Source organism: Orcinus orca, chromosome 10 (assembly GCF_937001465.1).
Source record: "Orcinus orca chromosome 10, mOrcOrc1.1, whole genome shotgun sequence".
NCBI classification, from domain to species: domain Eukaryota; kingdom Metazoa; phylum Chordata; class Mammalia; order Artiodactyla; family Delphinidae; genus Orcinus; species Orcinus orca.
In genome coordinates, this window is record NC_064568.1 from 47387854 (window position 1) to 47407472 (window position 19619).

At 49.0% G+C, this 19619-nt stretch overlaps 1 protein-coding gene across 11 annotated transcripts in view; it reads right to left on the reverse strand.

Annotated features, from left to right (window-relative positions):
• Nucleotides 1-19619, reverse strand: part of XYLB (xylulokinase) — a 49062-nt gene that overhangs the window by 8974 nt on the left and 20469 nt on the right. For 4 of the 11 annotated variants that reach the window (XM_033402113.2, XM_033402114.2, XM_004277901.3 and 1 more), the window contains 8 exons: nt 18567-18607; nt 17868-17983; nt 16954-17069; nt 16228-16301; nt 11345-11441; nt 5942-6000; nt 4360-4447; nt 1651-1745 (listed from right to left, as the gene is read on the reverse strand). In XM_033402113.2, coding sequence (XP_033258004.2) covers nt 1651-1745; nt 4360-4447; nt 5942-6000; nt 11345-11441; nt 16228-16301; nt 16954-17069; nt 17868-17983; nt 18567-18607 — 686 coding nt within the window. Of the gene's footprint in view, nt 1-1650; nt 1777-4359; nt 4448-5941; nt 6001-7321; nt 8014-11344; nt 11442-12804; nt 13054-16227; nt 16302-16953; nt 17070-17867; nt 17984-18566; nt 18608-19619 lie in introns of those variants that run through there. The other 7 variants (XM_049715583.1, XR_007479560.1, XR_004475755.2 and 4 more) reach the window with 7 other exon arrangements.

The following is a 19619-nucleotide window of genomic DNA, read 5'->3' on the forward strand; positions in this document are numbered from 1 at the left end:
TCCAATGGTTAAGACTTCGAGCTTCCACTGCAGGGGTCGCAGGTTCAATCCCTGGTTGGGGAGCTAATTAAGATCCCGCATGCTGCGAGGCATGGCCAAAAAAATAAAAAAATAAATAAAGCCATGATAGGCAAGGATTCTCTTTAACCCTCACAATTAGCAGGTTAAAAGTAGGCCAGACAGATGTCCCCACTTCCCAGTTGAAGAAACAGAGGTTCAGAGATGAGGAGTGCAGCTCAAGGTCATGTGAAGGTCACACGGAGAGGGAGAGGCATGATAAGAATCAGAACCCAAAGGCCCTTTATCTCAAGGTAGAATCTTTCTACTTCATTGAACTCCCTCTTAAACAGAAGGGCACACAACAGAAAGTAATAGAAGCCTGGGCAGACCCATGTGTGTGGGTTATCTAGTCACCTGGATAGCATGAGCTTCTGCTTCCAAGATAAGCTGTGAGACAATTCTCCAGGGTGTTTCTATATGTCTTGTGACAGCTTTTGTTCCAGACTATCTTTTCAAGGGTGTTTGTATAGCAAACAGCCTTGGAAGATAGGGAGAGGGAAAATTTGTTTGCTGACCAGGATGATAAAGATGTCTCCTTTGGACAGGTTTGCTCGCAGCTCCTTTATAACGCGCAGGGTCCCTCATTTGTGACACAGACACAGTGTGTGCACAGTATCCACCTGGGTCCACTCCACACTTCGGGGCCAAGGAAAACTGATGCAGACGTGAAGCTTATGCTGCCTGCTGTACTGTGAGTAATAAAGTCCTCTGTCTGTGTCACCCCCTGTGCCTGGACTGCAAGAACCTTGTGCAAACAGGAAGGGTGGTGAAATGGAAGCTATGGCATACCACCTGGATTGCCCCGCAGGAACAGAGAACTTATTCTCTCAGCCCTCAGCTGGCAGCCTCCTTTGTGGATTGCTTTGGCTATAGACAGCTGCCTTACCCCATCCTGGGGTGGCCTGCAGGCAATAACTGATGGACATGGGGTATAAGGGCCCATCCCCCTCAACACAACTGGGTAAAACTCCAGAGTCATCCCAGCTTCAGAACTTCCGGTAGGATTGACTGAGGGCTCCCCTGAGATCGCGCTGCAGCTCACTTCCTGCCTCTGCGCAGCCCTGCCTCTTCCTTTTTCCTTCAACAGATGCAGATCCCAAGAGTGCCCCCTAATAAATCTCCTGTACCCTAATCAACAGCTCGGGGTCTGCTTTGCAGGGAACCCAACCTGTAACAAGTGGGGTCTGCCTTCCCTCTGACTGAGTGACCACACAGCTTTCTTGGATCCAGATTTCAGATCTGAATGGTAGAAACCCAGCACGTCTTATGCTTAAGTGACAGAGTCTTTCAGTGGCCTCTGTAACCCTGTGAGTTAGAAGGGTGCACCCCAAGGCATCTGAGCAAGGAAGATATGCCCAGTGAGCCATCTGATCCCTGGGGCTCTAAGATCAGCCGTATCTCTGAATCTCAGAGACAACCTGTCTTCTTTTGCGCTGTTTCCTTGACAATTAAAAAAAAAAGTAGATTTCCCCTTTAGTTGAGCACATCAGCTATAATGTAGGTGATAAAGAAAAACTTACCTTTTGGAAAAAAGAACGTAGTTGATTTTCACGATGCAAATGCCACGAATGAACTCTGATGGTCTCTTACCTGAGACGCTCCTGGGGTTGGGGCAGCAGCTAATCTGGGATTTGGGGCTATCTTCACAACCTCTGAAAAGGGCACATCTGTTCCAGCTGCAAGGCCTAGAAGGGAAAGCTCATTTCACGTCCGTGCCTGTTGCAAATGAAGGCGTTACCCGGAAATAGCATTTTATCTCCGGAGTGATAAAATGTTCTAAAACTGGATTATGGTGATGGTTGTGCAACTCAGTAAAGTTAACTAAAAATCACTGAATTGTATGCTGAAGTATGGGTGATTTTTATGTTATAGAAATTGGGCCTCCATAAAACCATCTTTAAAAAAAGAGAGAAAGAGAAGAAAAGTTTCAAGTGCAGGCCTCTTCTCAGCAGGGCTTTCTTTGTCTGAAGCGCATGTGGGGAGGCAGCTAACCTCTGACCTCTGACAGAGGGGAGGGTCCGCCTGCCTCTCCTCCCTCACGTGGCTCCACTCTCCGAGTCGATCACTGCATTCCAGCCACCCCAACTGCTCTCAATTCCTTCCGCTCAGAGCCTTTTCACTGTGTGGAATGTTCTTCTCTCTTCTCAGAAAAGCTGCCGCTAGGAACATCCCTTCCAGCTCTCAGCACCATCCGCTTTCCTCAGGGCACATCTCACTACTTCTGCCACAGATTTGTTTAAGGTCCCTCCCTTCTCGAGCCGGAAGCTCTCAGAGGCCAGGACTGGGTCTCCACTGGAGCCCTGGTGCCTGGCACACTGCCCGCATACAGGAGGCACTCCATAAATGCCCACCAAGCGAAAGAGTGGCAGGGCTGGAAAAGAGAGAAGGTTGCCATAGGTGGGCAGGAAACAGTAAGGGATTTCCGGGCAATTTAAGGAGCAGTATCAGACTGAAGGGAAACTCAAGACCACTGAGAGGGGAGGAGGGCCCACTGAAGATGTGAGGCCCAGTTTTCTCTCTGAAGGATGCTGGAATATCCCAGCCCAGAGCTGTGTGGATGAGGGGACACAGTGGGGTGGGGTAGCCACCACAGAGACTACTTGAAAGACTCTTGTCCCCCTCTACTCACTCACAGACTGGCTTTCATCCCTGGACCCAGCTGGAGAGAATGGATGTCCGCATAAAGTGGGAACTGGTGTGCTGGGACCTAGCTCAGGTTTTAGTTTTGGAGGGCAGAGCAGGGCAGTACCCCCAGGTAATGTCTGACAACTAAATAGGCATGGAAAAGGAAAAATAAGAAAGAAACACAGTGCAGCACAGCAGCAGAGGCCCCAAAGGGTAGTTCCTTTTCTGCTTCGGCAAAAGGAGTATAAAGTAAACCCCAGACTCCTCATGGGCAACACTGAAGGCTGGAAGCTTATGGAATGGTGTTTTCAAAGTTCTGAGGAAAATATTTTAGAGTCCTTTGTCCAGCCAAGGTAGCGTTCTCTGGGAGGGTGAAACCAAGCCCTTGCTGGACGTGCAAGCCCTCAGAAAATGATCACCTACTAAATTTCCTCTTAATTATGTATTCTGGCTGTATATTCCAACAACACCAACATAGAAATGAAGGAAAAAGAAACTGCAGAGTCAGAAAAAAAAAGACAAACTCATACGTAAGTGCAAATAAAAGCCAACATGTTGTAAACTTTGATTAAAAACATAACAGCCTAGAAATAAACTGCCCGTTCCCTGGTGGCCTAGTGGTTAGGACTCTGTGCTTTCACTGCTGTGGCCTGGGTTCAATCCCTGGTCGGAGAACTGAGATCCCACAAGCTGTAAGAAGAAAGAAAGAAAGAAAGGAAGAAAGGAAGAAAGGAAGAAAGAAAGGAAGAAAGAAAGAAAGAAAGAAAGAAAGGAAAGGAAAGAAAAGGGAAGGAAGGAAGGAAGGAAGGAAGGAAGGAAGGAAGGAAGGAAAGAAAGAAAGAAAGAAAGATAGAAAGAAAGAAAGAAAGAAAGAAAAAGAAAGAAAGTAATTGCCCAATGATCTTGATACAGGCGGTGGCACAAGGTGGGGCAAGGTGGATAGGGTGGAGAGGGAGGGGAATGAAAGAGTAAGAGTTTAATTATTAAGAGAAGTCTATGGTCCCTGATTAATTCTCAATGTTGAAAGAAAACATACAAGTTTAAATAGGTGTGTTAAAAAGTTAAGGATAAATGGGTGAAGAATGCAACCGCTAGAGGGAAAGGACAACGCCCTTGAGTTACATGGGAGGCCGGAGGAGTGGCCTGAGCAGGCAGAGGACAGGGCAAGTCGACCACATGGGTGGAAGAACGCCCTTGTGGGCCCGTGCTGCTCCTGCAGTTTCAGGGAGGCCTCCATCAGAGCCTTGGTTCCCCACTGCCCCCAAGGAGCTGTCCAGGGTCCTGGACTGCTTGGCTCGGAAGCCTCCACCTTTGTCTCAACTTCTGCTCTTGTTGAAAAGATGGCTCTGGACTTTATCTACCCCTTCCTGCCCACCAGCTGTCCAGACCCATGCACAAGTGCCCTCAACCAATGTCCCTGGGCTGAGTCTGACTCTGACCAGGCCTCATTTAGTTAGGACCCTGCCTCTCTTTCCCAGTTTAAGTAAAGCACAGAGGAACAGAGGGTTTGGGTTGGTTCCCCCCTGCTGGGAGGGGAGAAAAGTGAATCTGAAGACCCCAAGCCTCCCATGTCCCTAAAGACGGGGAACATCCCAATCTCCCCTTTCCACTGTCCTCAGCCCAGCCAGTGCCCCAACCGCTTCCAGAGGCATCTGGCGCCATCCACTGACCTACCATGGAAAGCTCGGTAAGCAGAGCCCACACAGGCTGAGTTGGCTGTGTCTGTGACATACACTGGGGTGCCAAACACATCTGCCAGCACCTGGAAAGGACAGAAGTGCTCACTGTGGTGAGTCATTCCTCAGAGGGAGCATGCACACAGACATGCGTTTTCTGGGCTCTCTTTTCTAATACGTCTTCTGATACCTTCCATTCCACCTCTACTGCCTTAAAGGAAGTACACTTGGCTATGCTGCCCTGGTCATGATAGGGTCAGGGTGACCTGGGAGAAGTCTCTAGTGAAGGGCCACAGCTCTCTGGGTTGTCCCTGCATTGTTTAACCGTTTTATCAAAGACGAGGAGAAGATTTAGAAAGTATGCTTAGCAACAAACAATCAAGGTGGAGATGGCTAGGTCTCAGAATGATATTAACAAGGCCAAACAAACCCACACTAACAAATGCATGTCTTATAGGAATAAAGATAAAGTTTTCCATGTAGGTCCCCAAAATAAATTGCATAAATTTAGAATAGAGGATGTGTACTAAGGGGAGCTCACATGGAAAAGACTTGGGGGTCTTAGTTAACCAGAGATATTGTTGATGCCCCATCTGGATCCCCTTACTGGACCGGTGTGCACCCTCACCCAGATGCTGTTGAGTATTGGCTGCTAACAGCTCACAGCTGCCCCTCCTCAAAAGAATTGCTCTTTACTGAACAGAGGCTGCCTCTCACAGGAGGTTATTCGTATCTCTTCCCACGACAGCCAGTTGGCCCTCTTACCCCAAGGTGGAAGCAAGTCTGCGGCATAGTTCATGGACCATATCTCCCCATGGGATGGAGCTGAAGCTGACTCCAACCAAAACCACATCCTTGCCTATCCTTCTTCCCCTGCCCTACCTGGATCCCTCACTCCCTTTCTCCTGGGAGCACTCTCCCAACAAATCACTCATAGAATAATTTCCGTTGCAGGCTCTGCTTCTAGAGAATCTTACCTAAGACAGGTACACTATTGTACAAGTCAACAGTCGATTCAGTTACCCCAACAGCTAAGGCAGCCTCGGGCTATACCGTAAAATTCTCAGTGTCCCAATAAGACACTAACAGCCCCGTGATTTGGGACTAACAGCTTGATTGTCAGATATCTGCAGGTTGATTCTACTTTGGGTCATATATGTCTAGCATAATGAAGGGCCAGAAAGACAGTTGACAAATTCTGGCAACTGTATTATAAGAGGAATGGCTGGGAAAATCAGAGATGTTTAAATTGGAAGGGGGAAACCTTGAGGAAGACAAGAACATTGGCATTAGATGTCAGAAGGTTTGCCATGAAGGACAGGCACTTTCTGTGTGACTCCAGAGGCCAGTGCTGGTATCAGAGAGTGGAGTTGTACAGGGCAGTGGTTTTCACTTGAGCGTAAGATAGAATCTGCTTGCCACGTGCGCTGTAAAGAGCTGGCTTCCTGGGAAAGAATGATCTGTAAGCTCCCCATCCCTGCAGGAGCGGGAACAGAGGCAGTGTTACTGCTGAGTGTCTGGCTCTTAGAAGTATTAGACGTGGAAGAGGCCCTAGCTCAGGGCTTGCTACCGGCACTTACCTGCAAGATGTCTCTGTTGTGAGATGCTCCTCCGGTGGCCAAAATCTTTGTCTTAGGCACTGTAAGGAAAAAGAAAACAAAACACAAAAAACGGCTGTGACAATTCCCCCAAGGCAGAAAAGGCTGCTTTCCAGAGTTCTTCTACCACAAAGAGCTAGTGTCTGGCCAATGCCTCTTGCTTATCACACAGGACTGCGTGGGAGATCTAAAGCGGGTTCTGTCCACGCACGTCCAACATGAAATTTGCTCGTGAGGCTGCTTCCTCATCCACCTCTTGGGCATGCAACTGAAGAGGGTACACAGGACGGGTTCTAAGGTTCTGGCAATGTTCTATTTCTTTCCTTTTTTTTTTTTTTTAGCGGTACGCGGGCCTCTCACTGTTGTGGCCTCTCCCGTTGCAGAGCACAGGCTCCGGATGCACAGACCCAGCGGCCATGGCTCACGGGCCCAGCCGCTCTGTGGCATGTGGGATCTTCCCAGACCGGGGCACGAACCCGTGTCCCCTGCATCGGCAGGTAGACTCTCAACCACTGCGCCACCAGGGAAGCCCAATGTTCTATTTCTTAACCAGAGTGCTCTGTGAAAGGTGTTTGATTTATTAATATGTTTCACAATTAGCTGTATGAAGCATATATTCTACTGTATGCATACTTTTCACAATAAAAAATAATAAACCACAGCCTAGTAAAAGACATATAGTTCCACTTCGGGTTAAAATGGAGATGGTCAAGAAAGAACATCCCCTGTGCTGTGACAAGGAGAGAATGCTGAATAAACAAACAAAAACATATTTTTATTTAATGCTATCAAAAAGTTGTAAATGCAGGGACTTCCTTGGCAGTCCAGTGGTTAAGACTCTGTGCTTCCACTGTAGGGGGCACATGTTCGATCCCTGGTCAATTGGGGATCCCGCATGCCACGTGGCCAAAAAAAAAAACGTTGTAAATGCAAAGAAGTATAAATAAATTAAATCCTAGAATGAGATGAGCCCTTAAGTGCTAACTTGCTGTACCTGCAGTACAAGATAGATGGCACAGTGATCCTCCAGAGGCACATAAACTTTGCCAGGACAGAAAAACCGGCCAAGCATTAGGTGGTGGCAGTGTGGGAGGGGCGTCCCAAAGGCAGAGCTAGTCCTCCTCGCCCCCACCTCTCCCCCATGGACCGTGTAAGGGGTGATGCAGAAGCCGGGGGCAGGGCAGAGAAACAGAGCGCTCTGTAATCTCATAGCGCTTAGATCCCTATATTCCCGTGTCACAGGACTCTTTTACAATGAAGAGGTGTTCATTTATTATGCAGGTATTTAAAAACAAATGTGATGAGGCTCTGCTGCCACCTCTCAGCCTCCCGCATCTTCACCCTCAGCCATTAAGAGAGTACCTGGGGGGCTTCCCTGGTGGCGCAGTGGTTGAGAGTCCCCCTGCCGATGCAGGGGACACGGGTTCGTGCCCCGGTCTGGGAAGATCCCGCATGCTGCGGAGCGGCTGGGCCCGTGAGCCATGGCCGCTGAGCCTGCGTGTCTGGAGCCTGTGCTCCGCAGTGGGAGAGGCCACAACAGTGAGAGGCCCGCATACCACAAAAAAAAAAAAAAAAAAAAAAAAAAAGTACCTGGGGACTTCGCTGGTGGTGCAGTGTTTAAGAATCCACTTTCCAATGCAGGGGACGCGGGTTCAAGCCCTGGTCCAGGAAGATCCCACATGCTGCGGAGCAACTAAGCCCGTGGGCCACAACTACTAAGCCTGCATGCTAATGCCTGTGAGCCACAACTACTGAAGCCCACGTGCCTAGAGCCTGTGCTCTGCAACAAGAGAAGCCACCGCAATGAGAAGCCCGTGCACCGCAACGAAGAATAACCCCCGCTCGCCGCCAACTAGAGAAAGCCTGCACGCAGCAACAAAGACCCAACGCAGACAAAAATTAATTAATTAATTAATTAATTATTTTAAAAAAGAGAGAGTACCTGGGCTGGGAAAAGGGGAAGGAATGTCAGCGGCTAAGGAGACAATCCAGGACATGGGAAGATGTTCCAGCGTGATTCCATGTTGGAAAATCAAAACACGCTTCATTCACGACTGCAAGAAAAGTCAGCTGGGCATGATGTAAAGCACCATGAAGACTTTGACATACTTTTAGGTTTATATGTCCTCTTTTTTTAAAATTTTTTATTTATTTATTTTTGCGGTACGTGGGCCTCTCACTGTTGTGGCCTCTCCCGTTGCAGAGCACAGGCTCCAGACGCGCAGGCTCAGCGGCCATGGCTCACGGGCCTAGGCACTCCACAGCATGTGGGATCTTCCCGGACCGGGGCACAAACCCGTGTCCCCTGCATCGGCAGGCGGACTCTCAACCACTGTGCCACCAGGGAAGCCCTATATGTCCTCTTTGTAGGTACAAAGGGAATAGGGCCCTGGCTTTATAAAAAATAAACTCATAATGGAGACTGGAAGAAAACGGTCCTAGATGGCAGGAGTGGTTGGGGTGAGGGGATGGGATTATAGGTAGTTTTCTTTCCTTTATTTTCCAAACTTGCTATTATAAGGTTTTTCTGCTCTTATAAGTCAACCTAAACAAAATGAAATATACATCGAAATATAAGCTGAAAAGGGACGATGGCTTTAGCCCCGCCCAGCTGGGTGCATATGTTTCACAGTGTCCAAACATCAAGAAAGTGATCATTCCTTAAAGAAAGCAGAGGTAACCCCGTGGTTCAGAACCCAGAGTCTGGAACCAGACTGGCTTGGTTCAGAAGCTCTGAGCAGGTGATGTAACACTCTGAGTCTTGGTCTCCTACTTTGTGAAGCAGGAGTAACACTGGTACCCACCCCAGAGACTTTGTTGTTAATAAACATAATGTGCTTAGGGACCAGGCTGGGCACACAGTACGTGCTCAGTAAATGTTGGCAGCTATTATTATCATGATCATCAGTCTTACTTCAAACGTCTTTTTATTCTTCTTAGATGTTATTAAAACGAGATTATGACAGTTCAGGAATGAAACTCTAGGGAATTCCCCGGCGGTCCAGTGGTAAGGACTCCACACTTTCACTGACAGGACCCAGGGTTCAATCCCTGGTCGGGGAACTAAGATCCCGTGATCCCAGACTTCCCTGGTGGCGCAGTGGTTAAGAGTCCGCCTGCCAATGCAGGGGACACGGATTCGAACCCTGGTCCAGGAAGATCCCACATGCTGCCGAGCAACTAAGCCCGTGCGCCACAATTACTGAGCCTGCTCTCTAGAGCCCACGAGCCACAACTACTGAGCCCACGTGCCACAACTACTGAAGACCGTGCACCTAGAGCCTGTGCTCCGCAACGAGAAGCCACCGCAATGAGAAGCCTGTGCACTGCAACGAAGAATAGCCCCCGCTCACCACAACTAGAGAAAGCCCGCGTGCAGCAACGAAGACCCAACACAGCTAAACGTAAATAAATAAATTTATTTTAAAAAAAAGATCCCACGATGCCACAAGCCATGCAGCCACTGGGAGCATGATGCCTACAGTTCGTGCAGCCCTTTTGCCCTTTTAGGTTCAAGCGCATTCATTCATGTGATCTTGTTTGAGAGGAACCCAGCAGAGCTGGCAGGACAGGTTTGATTCGGCCCTTAAGCTTGCTAAGAGGATAAGTAACCTTATGCTGTTTTGCACAAGAATCGCTTCAGAGGCACACTAGCTCCCTGGAGCCCCTCCGCCCTCACTGCCTCTCCCCTCACACTGGGCCGGTGGAGACAGCCCCCCAGCCGCCCAAAGTGCCCCCTCCTGATGACCGGAAAACCCTTTGTGCCAGTCATTCACGCCCACCTCAGCACCATCTCTGCCCTGCTCACCTGGGCTCGCTTCTCAGGGACCTTGGAAGCCTTTGGAGACCTTGGGGGAATTTCTTTTTACACTCTGGGTGGGGGGATGGAGAGGAGTGGGACTGTTTATAAAGTTCATTCTATTTAAAAAATTCTGTTGAACTAAAACATACATCCTAACAAATGTACATACATACCGTAAGCTGACAGCTTGACACATTTTCACAACTAAACACACCTGTGTAACCTAGGAAACAGAGCCTCACCAGCACCCCAGAGGCCCTCCATGCCCCCTGAAAGGTAACTACTAACGATCCAGACTTCCAACAACAGCAGATGGTTTTGTCTGCTTTTGAATCTGACATCCACAGAACCTGCCACGGGTACTTTTGGGTTTGGCTTCTTTTGCTCAGCGTTTTCATTTGCGAGATTCATCCATTTTGTTGTGCGTGGCTAAGGCTGGTTCATTTTCATTTCTGTGTAGGATCATGTCGCCTGAACAACCCACAAGGCATCTATCTTACCATCGATGGGCACTGTGTTGTTTCCAGCATGGGGTGCTAAGCACAGGGCCACCGGCAGTGTCCTCCTGCACGTCTTTAGTGAACACATGTCCACATCTCTGTCTCGCATCCACCGGGAAGTGAAGCTGCTGGGTGGACGTGTATGCAGCTTTAGTAGATGCTGCCTAACAGGTTTTCAAAAAGGTTTACCTAGTGCTTATTTTTGACGTATCCTTTTACTTATTTGGTTCAAAGGCATAAAACATATACTACATAGGATTGTCCTTAAAAGTATCATGAGAAGGCCTTCAAGCTAAGAGGACCCAGGGGTTTTCTACCTTCTCTTGACCACGGCTGGCCCAGAGGGACAATACATCTTGGAAACCTGGACTCTCTGGTCGGCGGGTCCAACCTCCTTCAGACGCCCCCCCCCCCCGCCCCCTGCCAGACCACTGCAGCGCCATCAAAAAGGGGAACTCACTGACCTCCTAAAGCTGCCCACACTCCATAGCTCAAGTTCTTAGAAGTCCCTTCCTTCCCCATGGGCCTCCCCTGGCCCTGGTTCTGCCCTCTCCATTGCAGGGCTCTCAGTTCTGACAGTGGTTCTACACCCCTCTCTTCCCTGTTCAAGTTGAAATGTCCAGAGCTGTGCCCCACAGGCAGATGGGGCCTGCCCAGGCTAGAAGGTGAAGGTCCAGTCATGGCCCCAGCCCAGACCTTTCCCACCTGCGTTGCCCGTGTCCTCGGGATCCAGAGCTTAGGACACTTAGTCTGCAGGTTGGAGCGTAGGGTTACAGAAAGATCTCCCAAGTCCTATAGCTCCTGGCCAAGGAGGTGAGGCTCCTGGGGACGCAGCAGAGATGCAGGAACAACCTGCCTCCTAGTCTATGCCTGTCCACAGTGCCAGTCGATCGCTTTCTCACCCCACCACCAGGAGCCAGGCTCCACGTCCCTCCTGCTCAAACAGGGCCCGTGTAATGGAGCCTTAACAGACAGTGTCCACTAGGCCTGGCCTGAAGCCCAGGAAGGGCCTCGAGCACCTCAGGGTAGGAGCAGAACCCTTAGCGCCCACCCCAGCACACAGCCCGCCAGCAGCTCACTTACTGACTCGATAGCCCAGGCCCTCGGCATGGATCTTCTTGGCCATGAACTGTCCTTCGATCAGTGCTCGAATCTCCACGTCCCAGGGGAATGCTGAGACCTGATTCCAAGAGAAAGTGGGCAGAGTGAAGAGCTCTCATTGTCCACTCACTGTGTGTGTGTGTGTGTGTGTGTGTGTGTGTGTGTGTGTGTCTGTGTGTATGTGTGTGGTGCGTATGTATGCGGTGTATGCGTGTGTGTGGCGTCTTTTTAACAGTAGCCCAGATTCAGAGCTCATGACTCAGGCCTCCACTGGAGCTCACCCATAGTTGTGCTCTTGAACCACTAACTTGTTTGTCACACACTCGCACGCACACACACGTGCTCACGGCCTCACGCGTGTATCACTCTGGGGAGTCAGAGGATGGGAGAGCTCAGTTTCAGGCTGCCGAGGGTTCCAGTTCTGCCTCTGCCATTCAGCTCTATGACCTTGAATAAGTTAATGTAAATCTTATTGAGCCTCATTTTCTTTCTTTTTTTTTTTAAACACCTTTATTGGACTATAATTGGACTATAATTGTTTACAGTGGTGTGTCAGTTTCTGCTTTATAACAAAGCGAATCAGCTATACATATACATATATCCCCATACCTCCTCCCTCTTGAGTCTCTCATTTTCTTTGTTAACAGAACTGAGGTAATGGGAGCACCTACGTTTCAGGGTTGTTAAAAAGCAAACAGCAGAGCCTGGTCAATGTAGCTGATGCTCATGAAGGGAGAGCTTGTGCTGAGAACCCACCACTGTGGCGCACCCTTTGCCCTTCCAGCTAAAGCTGAATGGCACCAACTCCAGCCTCACCCTGCTCCCCAGCCCCTGAGACCAGTGACTGACGCCACCGCTCCCTCCCTCAGGAACTGCTCCAACCCAACTCACCTGCTTTCAGTTCCTAAACTTCTCCCTCTGCCAGGACTCCGCCCAAGCTTCCCATGTGGGATCCCTCTCATCCTTCAAGTCTGCACCTAAAGGCCACCTCCTCAGGGAGGCCCACCTGGTCACCCTATCCAAGGCAAGTCCCTGGCACATGCCCTGCTTTCCCCTACGTCGCTTTGTTCCTTCCCGTCTAAGCCACATCACACACTGTAATCGTGTGTGTGTTTGTTCACCTGTTTACATCCTCCTAGACACTGGGCTCCGCGGAGCAGGGACCCTGTTTGTCTTGTTTGCACCAATCATACGTATCTGTTGATTGAAGAAACGAACGAAGAAAACTCCCTTCTTGATAAACCCAGACAGATTTACACAAAAGAGAACAGGCATGTCTTCTTTCTACGAGCAACAGAAACCAAACTGACCCCCACCAGAAGACTGAGATGAACTCCCTATACTTTAGACAAAGCTTTCAGTCTACAATACAATACGTAATACCATCATCGGCATATAATCCAACACCAGCTCTGTTACACTGATTAGACAGAGTGACTTACTGAAATTCCCCAGACACCTTTTAGGGTCAGAAAAGTCTCTCAGGTCCAATCCAAAATGTGGTGATGACTCTGGTAACCATCTCACAGAAAAGTCAATTCCAAGCAGCAAGTATCAACCAAATCCCTCCTGGGAAAGGTTGCGTGGTGGAGGGCAAATAAAATAGCGGCTTTAGGGCCAGAAAGGACTGGGTTTGACCACCTGCACCACCTAGGCCCTGGTGCCTTGGGTGAGATATTCAGTTTCTCCATCTGTAAAGGGGATGAAAATACCTAATTCACAGAGTTGCTCTGAGAGGTAAATGAGGAAGATAAAGAAACCCACATACATAGTGCCTGGAACTAAACTGTGCTCGATAAACGTCAGCAAATGATAGTGTCTCCTGTGCCAGAGGCTCTTTCAATCAGGAGGAAATTCATCATCTGGCGATGGGAGGTGCAGGATAAGGCTCGCCAAGGAAACAGGCTCCCAGATGCTTAATGACAATCATGGGAGCACACGTTAGCTCAGGGAGAACACTTAGGTGTTCCACACTCCTCGTTGTGAGAAAGTACAGCGTCTGTCTTATATCTTGCTGATGCCCCAGCATTTAGAGTGCACCCTAGCACATCAAAAGTATTGTTTTATTATGACAAACCCACAGTCAACCTAATACTCAACAGTGAAAAGGTGAAAACCTTCCCACTAAATTCAGGAACAAGATAAGGATGCCCACGCTCACTACTTCTATTCAACATAGTATTGGAAGTCCTAGCCACAGCAATCAGACAAGAAAAAGAAATAAAACTGGAGGGAAGAGGTAAAACTGTCACTATTTGCAGATGACATGATAATTTATATAGAGAACCCTAAAGTCTCCACACAAAAACTATTAGAACTATGGGCTTCCCTGGTGGCGCAGTGGTTGAGAGTCCGCCTGCCGATGCAGGGGACACCGGTTCGTGCCCCGGTCTGGGAAGATCCCACATGCCGCGGAGCAGCTGGGCCCGTGAGCCATGGCCGCCGAGCCTGCGCATCCGGAGCCTGTGCTCCACAACGGAAGAGGCCACAACAGTGAGAGGCCCGCGTACCGCAAAAAAAAAAGCGAAAAAAACAAAAAAAAACCTATTAGAATTAATAAATGAATTCAGCATGGTAGCAGGATACAAGTTTGTTTGTTTTGGGGGGGTTTTTTTTGGCAGCACACAGGATCTTCATTGCTGCGTGCAGGATCTTTAGTTGCGGCATGTGGAATCTAGTTCCCTGACCAGGGCTCAAACCTGGGCCCCCTGCATTGGGAGCGAGGAGTCTTAGCCACTGGACCACCAGGGAAGTCCCAGGATACAAGATTAATACATAGAAATCTGCTACACTAATAATGAAATATCAGAAAGAGAAAGTAAACAAACAATCCCATTTAAAATGGCATAAAAAATAGAACCTAGGAATAAATTAACCAAGGAGCTTAAAGACCTATATACTGAGAACTATAAAACTAAAGGAAACCGAAGATGATTCAAAGAAATGGAAAGATATCCCATGCTTTTGGATTGGCAGAATTAATATTGTTGAAATGGCCATACTACCCAAAGCAATCTACAGATTTAATGCAATCTCTATCAAAATACCCATGACATCTTTTCACAAAACTAGAACAGTCTTAAAATTTATATGGAACCACAAAACACCCAAAATTGCCAAAGCAATTTTGAGGAAAAAGAACAAGGGTGGAAGCATAACCCTTCCGGACTTCAGACTATACTACAAAGCTACAGTAAAAGAGCATGGTATTGGCACAAAAACAGACATATAGATCAATGCAACAGAATAGCAAGCCCAGAAATAAACCCACTCACCTACAGTAAATTAATCCATGACAAATGAGGCAAGAATATACAATGGAGAAAAGATAGTCTCTTCAACAAGTGGTGTTGGGAAAGCTAGACAGCCATATGTAAATCAATGAAGTTAGAACACTGCCTCACACCATGCACAAAAATAAACTCAAAATGGCTTACAGACCTAAATATAAGACATGACACCATAAAACTCCTAGAAGAGAACATAGGCAAAATATTCTCTGACATAAATCATACCAATGTTTTCTCAGCTCGGTCTCCCAAAGCAAAAGAAATAAAAGGAAAAATAAACAAAGGGGATCTAATCAAACTTAAAAGCTTTTGCACAGCACAGAAAACCATCAACAAAATGAAAAGACAACCTGTGGACTGGGAGAAAATATTTACAGATGATGAGACTGACAAGAGGTTAATATCCAAAATATACAAACAGCTCATACAACTCAATATTGAAAAAACCCAATCAAAAAATGTGTAGAAGACCTAAATAGGCATTTTTCCAAAGAATACATACAAATGGCCAACAGACACATGAAAAGATGCTCAACATCACTAATTATCACACCAGTCAGAATGGCCATCATCAAAAAGTCAACAAATAATAAATGCTAGAGAGGGTGTGGAGAAAAGGGAATCCTCCTTCTGTTGCTGGGAATGTAAATTGGTGCAGCCACTATGAAGAACAGTATGGAGGGTCCTTAGAGCTACCATATGATCCAGCAATCCCACTCCTGGGCATATATCAGGGAAAACTCTAATTGGAAAAAATACGTGAAGCCCCAACGTTCACAGCAGCATTATTTACAATAGCCAAGACATGGAAACAACCCAAGTGCCCATCAGCAGATGACTGGCTTAAGAAGATATTGTATATATGCAACAGAATATATATTTTTTAAAATATCTTTTGGCCACGCCACACGGCATATGGGATCTTATTCCCCAACCAAGGATCGAACCCATGCACAACTGCATTGGAAACCGAGAGTCTTAACCACTGGACCCAGGTAGGTCCCTATACAACGGAGTATTAGCCATAAAAAAGAATGAAATGTTGCCATTTGCAGCAACATGGATGGACCTAGAGAGTGGTATACTTAGTGAAGTAAGTCAGAGAAAGATAAATATCATATGATATCATTTATATGAGGAATCTAAAAATACAAATGAATCTATATACAAAACAGAAACAGACTTGCAGACATAGAAAACAAACTAATGGTTACTGGTGGGGGAGGGTGGTGGCAAATTAGGAGTATGGGATTAGATACAAACTACTTACTATACATAAAATAGATAAGCAACAAGGATTTACAGTGTAGCACAGGGAATTATATTCAATATCTTGTAATAATTTATGATGGAATATAATCTGAAAAAGAACTGAATCATTTTGCTGTACATCTGAAGCTAACACAATATTGTAAATCCACAATATTTCAATTTAAAGAAAAAAAATGTTAAATACTTGTTTTATCAATGGCTGAGTAAATGAATGAGGTCCCTAAAACTAGCATAATTTGATAGGCATTCGTTAAATAGTCAACAATGGAGCCACTGTAGCTCCAATACCAATAACACACGTACCTCATGGTTTTCTGCACTAAACCTATGACGCCCAATAATTTCAGGGGTGATCTCCATTACATCAAAATAAAAACCTGAAACAAGACCAGGAAGAGATTAGTTGTCAGTGGTCAAAAACAAAAGATCAGCTTCTCAATAGCCTTAGAAAAAAGCAGGGTGAAATGACCCTATATCCCTGTTCCCCGGGACCCCCTATCCCCTGGAGACCTGTGAATATTCTCAGGTCCTTCTCTCCGGCAGGACGGAGGGCAAATGGAAAGGCCTAGGCTAGCTTTTCGTGGAGACAGCTCTTCCAGCTCTCATGTGGCCGCCCAGGCCAGGAGACAGCTAGCTGTCCAACTAACCCTAAAATACCAGCATGGGTTTGACCAAGGGAGGCACATCCCCTCCCTGCTCAAAAGGCCTGCCCCAATGCTGGGCACTTTTCCCAACAAGACCTCGTGTCTGGGGCAGAAAGCTGCATGTGGGCATGCACCAGGGCAGAGTAGGCACTGTGGCTGCCATCTCTGATGCTGTCACCAGGGGCTTCGAGGGGCACAGAAGATGCAGCTCTGGCCTGATCTGCCACTCCCCACCTCACTCAGATCATGGGGTCTCACGCTAGTTTTAAGGGCCATGGAGCAGAAGTGCAGACAGTCAGGGCTCCCCTTGGCTTCTCCCTGGCCCTGCTCCTCCCCGCAGCAGCTGCTGCCCCTTCACAGACCCAGGCATCCCGAAACAGCCTACCCAGGTTTCCGCTGTTCCCCATCTCTGTGGACTGCAGCGCCTTAGAGAACTCGCTCCAGGAACTGGAAGCCAACTCATCGCGGATCTTCTCTCTCATGAGGGAGCCGTTTTTAAAGCTGCAGAAGTGCACACAACCCTGAGGGAGGGACCTGGGGCTTGCTGACTGGACCCACGGGCTTTGGTGAAGAGTCCCAGGTAGAGGGGCTGCAGGTCAGGCTGGACCACAACCCCAGCCAGTGCACAGCAGGGATCTGAGGTTCCTCCTCAGGTATCAGACCCAGCGCATGTTCCTGGGAGTCACCAGGAAATGCACTTGTCGTGGGCTCTGTTTACAGGGGAGGTTGCCACAAAGGAGCCCCAGGGAGAGACACAGCTGTGGTTTCAGCACGTTGTACCACCTGGACAAGGGGCAGGGCTGGCCAGATTTACTAGACCTACATATTCTCCAGTGGTTCTTGGAATTTCAAGGCCAAAAACTCTCCCTTAGTAGCTTCCAGCAGGTCCCCAAATGCCTGTTTGGAGGGTGCAGAACAGACCCCTTCCATGAGAACTGTCAGGAAGCAGGATGTCCTTGCTACCATTGGTTGAAGGTCCACCACGTGCCAGACATAGTGTAACAACACTATGAAGTAAACCTCTTATTCTCCGCATTTTATGAGCAAAGTGTGGCTCAGATATGCTACGGGGTCTGCCTCAGGCCACACAGGATACAGGTGTTGGGGATGGGGTCTGTATCTGGGTTTGGGAGAGACTTCAGGTCCTGGGTGCTTCCCCACCCAGCTCTGTTCTCAGCAAGACCCAGTGAGTCCCTGGGGTCTCAGCTGCCCCCAGAGCCTGCGCAGTGAGTGGAACGACCTGGGGGGCTCCACATGGTGCCAGACCTGCCCGCACCTCCTCCGCCCCACCCAACCTACCACAGGAGCGCCATGTAGTGCTGGGGGTCAACCGGGTTGCAGAAGATGTGGCCTTCCAGGGTGGGCGTGGGCTCCTGGAGCCAGAGAAACAGGGTGTCGCTGGTGCCCAGGCTGACCTGCAGACAGACGGGCAGAGGTGAAGCGGCTCCGTCTCGCCAGCTCCACGCGCCCTGACCCCCATCGCTTCACTCCTCAGGCTGCAGACCTCGGATTAAACGCCACCTCCTCAGAGAAACCTCTGCTGACCCTCCCACACCAAGTCCAAAGTCAGCTCCCCAGATTCAGGCTCCCATGGATCCTGCGGGCAGATTCTCTAGAACTTACTACAACTACCTCTAACTCGTGGTTCGGGTGACAACGGGTTTCCCACTAGAAGCAGAAGGGTCTGGGTTATGTCGTCATCGCTTAGGGAGCTCACAGTCCTCTAGCCCGAGGTCTGACCCTTCTGCCACTGTGCTCACCACAACCGGCCACTGTCAAGGCAGGCAGGGGACCTGTCTGCTCAGCAAAGGCAACTGACCTTCTAAGAGAGGACCTGTGGGCAGGTCCTGGGGCCTGGGTCTCCCTATCCTCTCCCTCAGCTGCCTTTTGACCCTGGAAGTCCCTCTGATAGGCAGCAAAGATGCTGCTGAGGCCCAGCACCCTCGTCCCCTGGGGCAGAAAGCTGACCCTGCCTGAGGGAGGGAGTGGTCACCTTACCGCAATGTCACCTTCCTCCAGCCTCATGCCTGCCAGCGACGCTGAGAATGGGAGGGGAGCCTGTGGTTAGCAGGAGGTCACATGAGAGCCACAAAGCAAACCAGTCACCCCCCCACCCCGCCAGATGGGAGTGCAGCCCCCATCTCCCACCCCAGTCCACAAGCTAAGGGAGATGCAGGAACAGGGTGAGGCAAGGGCTCAGGACGCCCCAAGGGCTACAGGGTGGAGTCTCTGTGGTCAGGGCCTCTGATTTGGACTCAGAAACCTCATCTAAAGGGGTCCAAACTCCCCACCCACTGTTAGGCACTCCCAGGAGTGCAGAGGACCAAGGGGGCCAAGTCAAGACACCAGGATACACACGGCGGAGAAAGACAAAGGCGAGGCCGGAGTGAGAGGCTTTCCCCCACCTCGGTGGTATGGAAAGGGGCAAGGTAATGTTGACTGTCCCCTTTATGTGAGGTCCATGACCGTGATGTTTATCTGCCTTCCTCACTGATACACCCTGGAACTGAAAGGTCTGCCATGTAGCAGCAGGCCTTAAACGTTGAGTGAATGAATGAATGAAGAAGAAATGTGGGCAGGAACAGGTGTACTCAAACACTGCTGCTGAGGTACGATCAGCAGAGTGCCAGAGCCCTGGATTCAGGAATCCTACCTCTGAGAGCTTATCCTATAGGCCGCAGGGGTCCCCAACCCCCTACCGGTCCGCACAGCAGGAGGTGAGTGGCGGGCGGGCGAGCGAGTGGAGCTTCATCTGCCGCTCCCCATGGCTCGCGTTACCGCCTGATCCATCCCCCCCCCACACCATCCGTGGAAAAACTGTCTTCCATGAAACTGGTCCCCGGTGCCAAAAGGGTTGGGGACTGCTGCTATAGGGACAAGCGACAAGATAATGTTTGCATGGCCTAAACGGTAGAAGCCACGCCTACCTCCATCTCCCAGCTCCATCTGAGGGACGTTGGCAAAGTAAATGCCAGGACAATGGAAACCTAAACAACCACTAATGATGTTGCACAAAAATATTGCCTTGGTTGGTTTAAATAAACTGTTTAT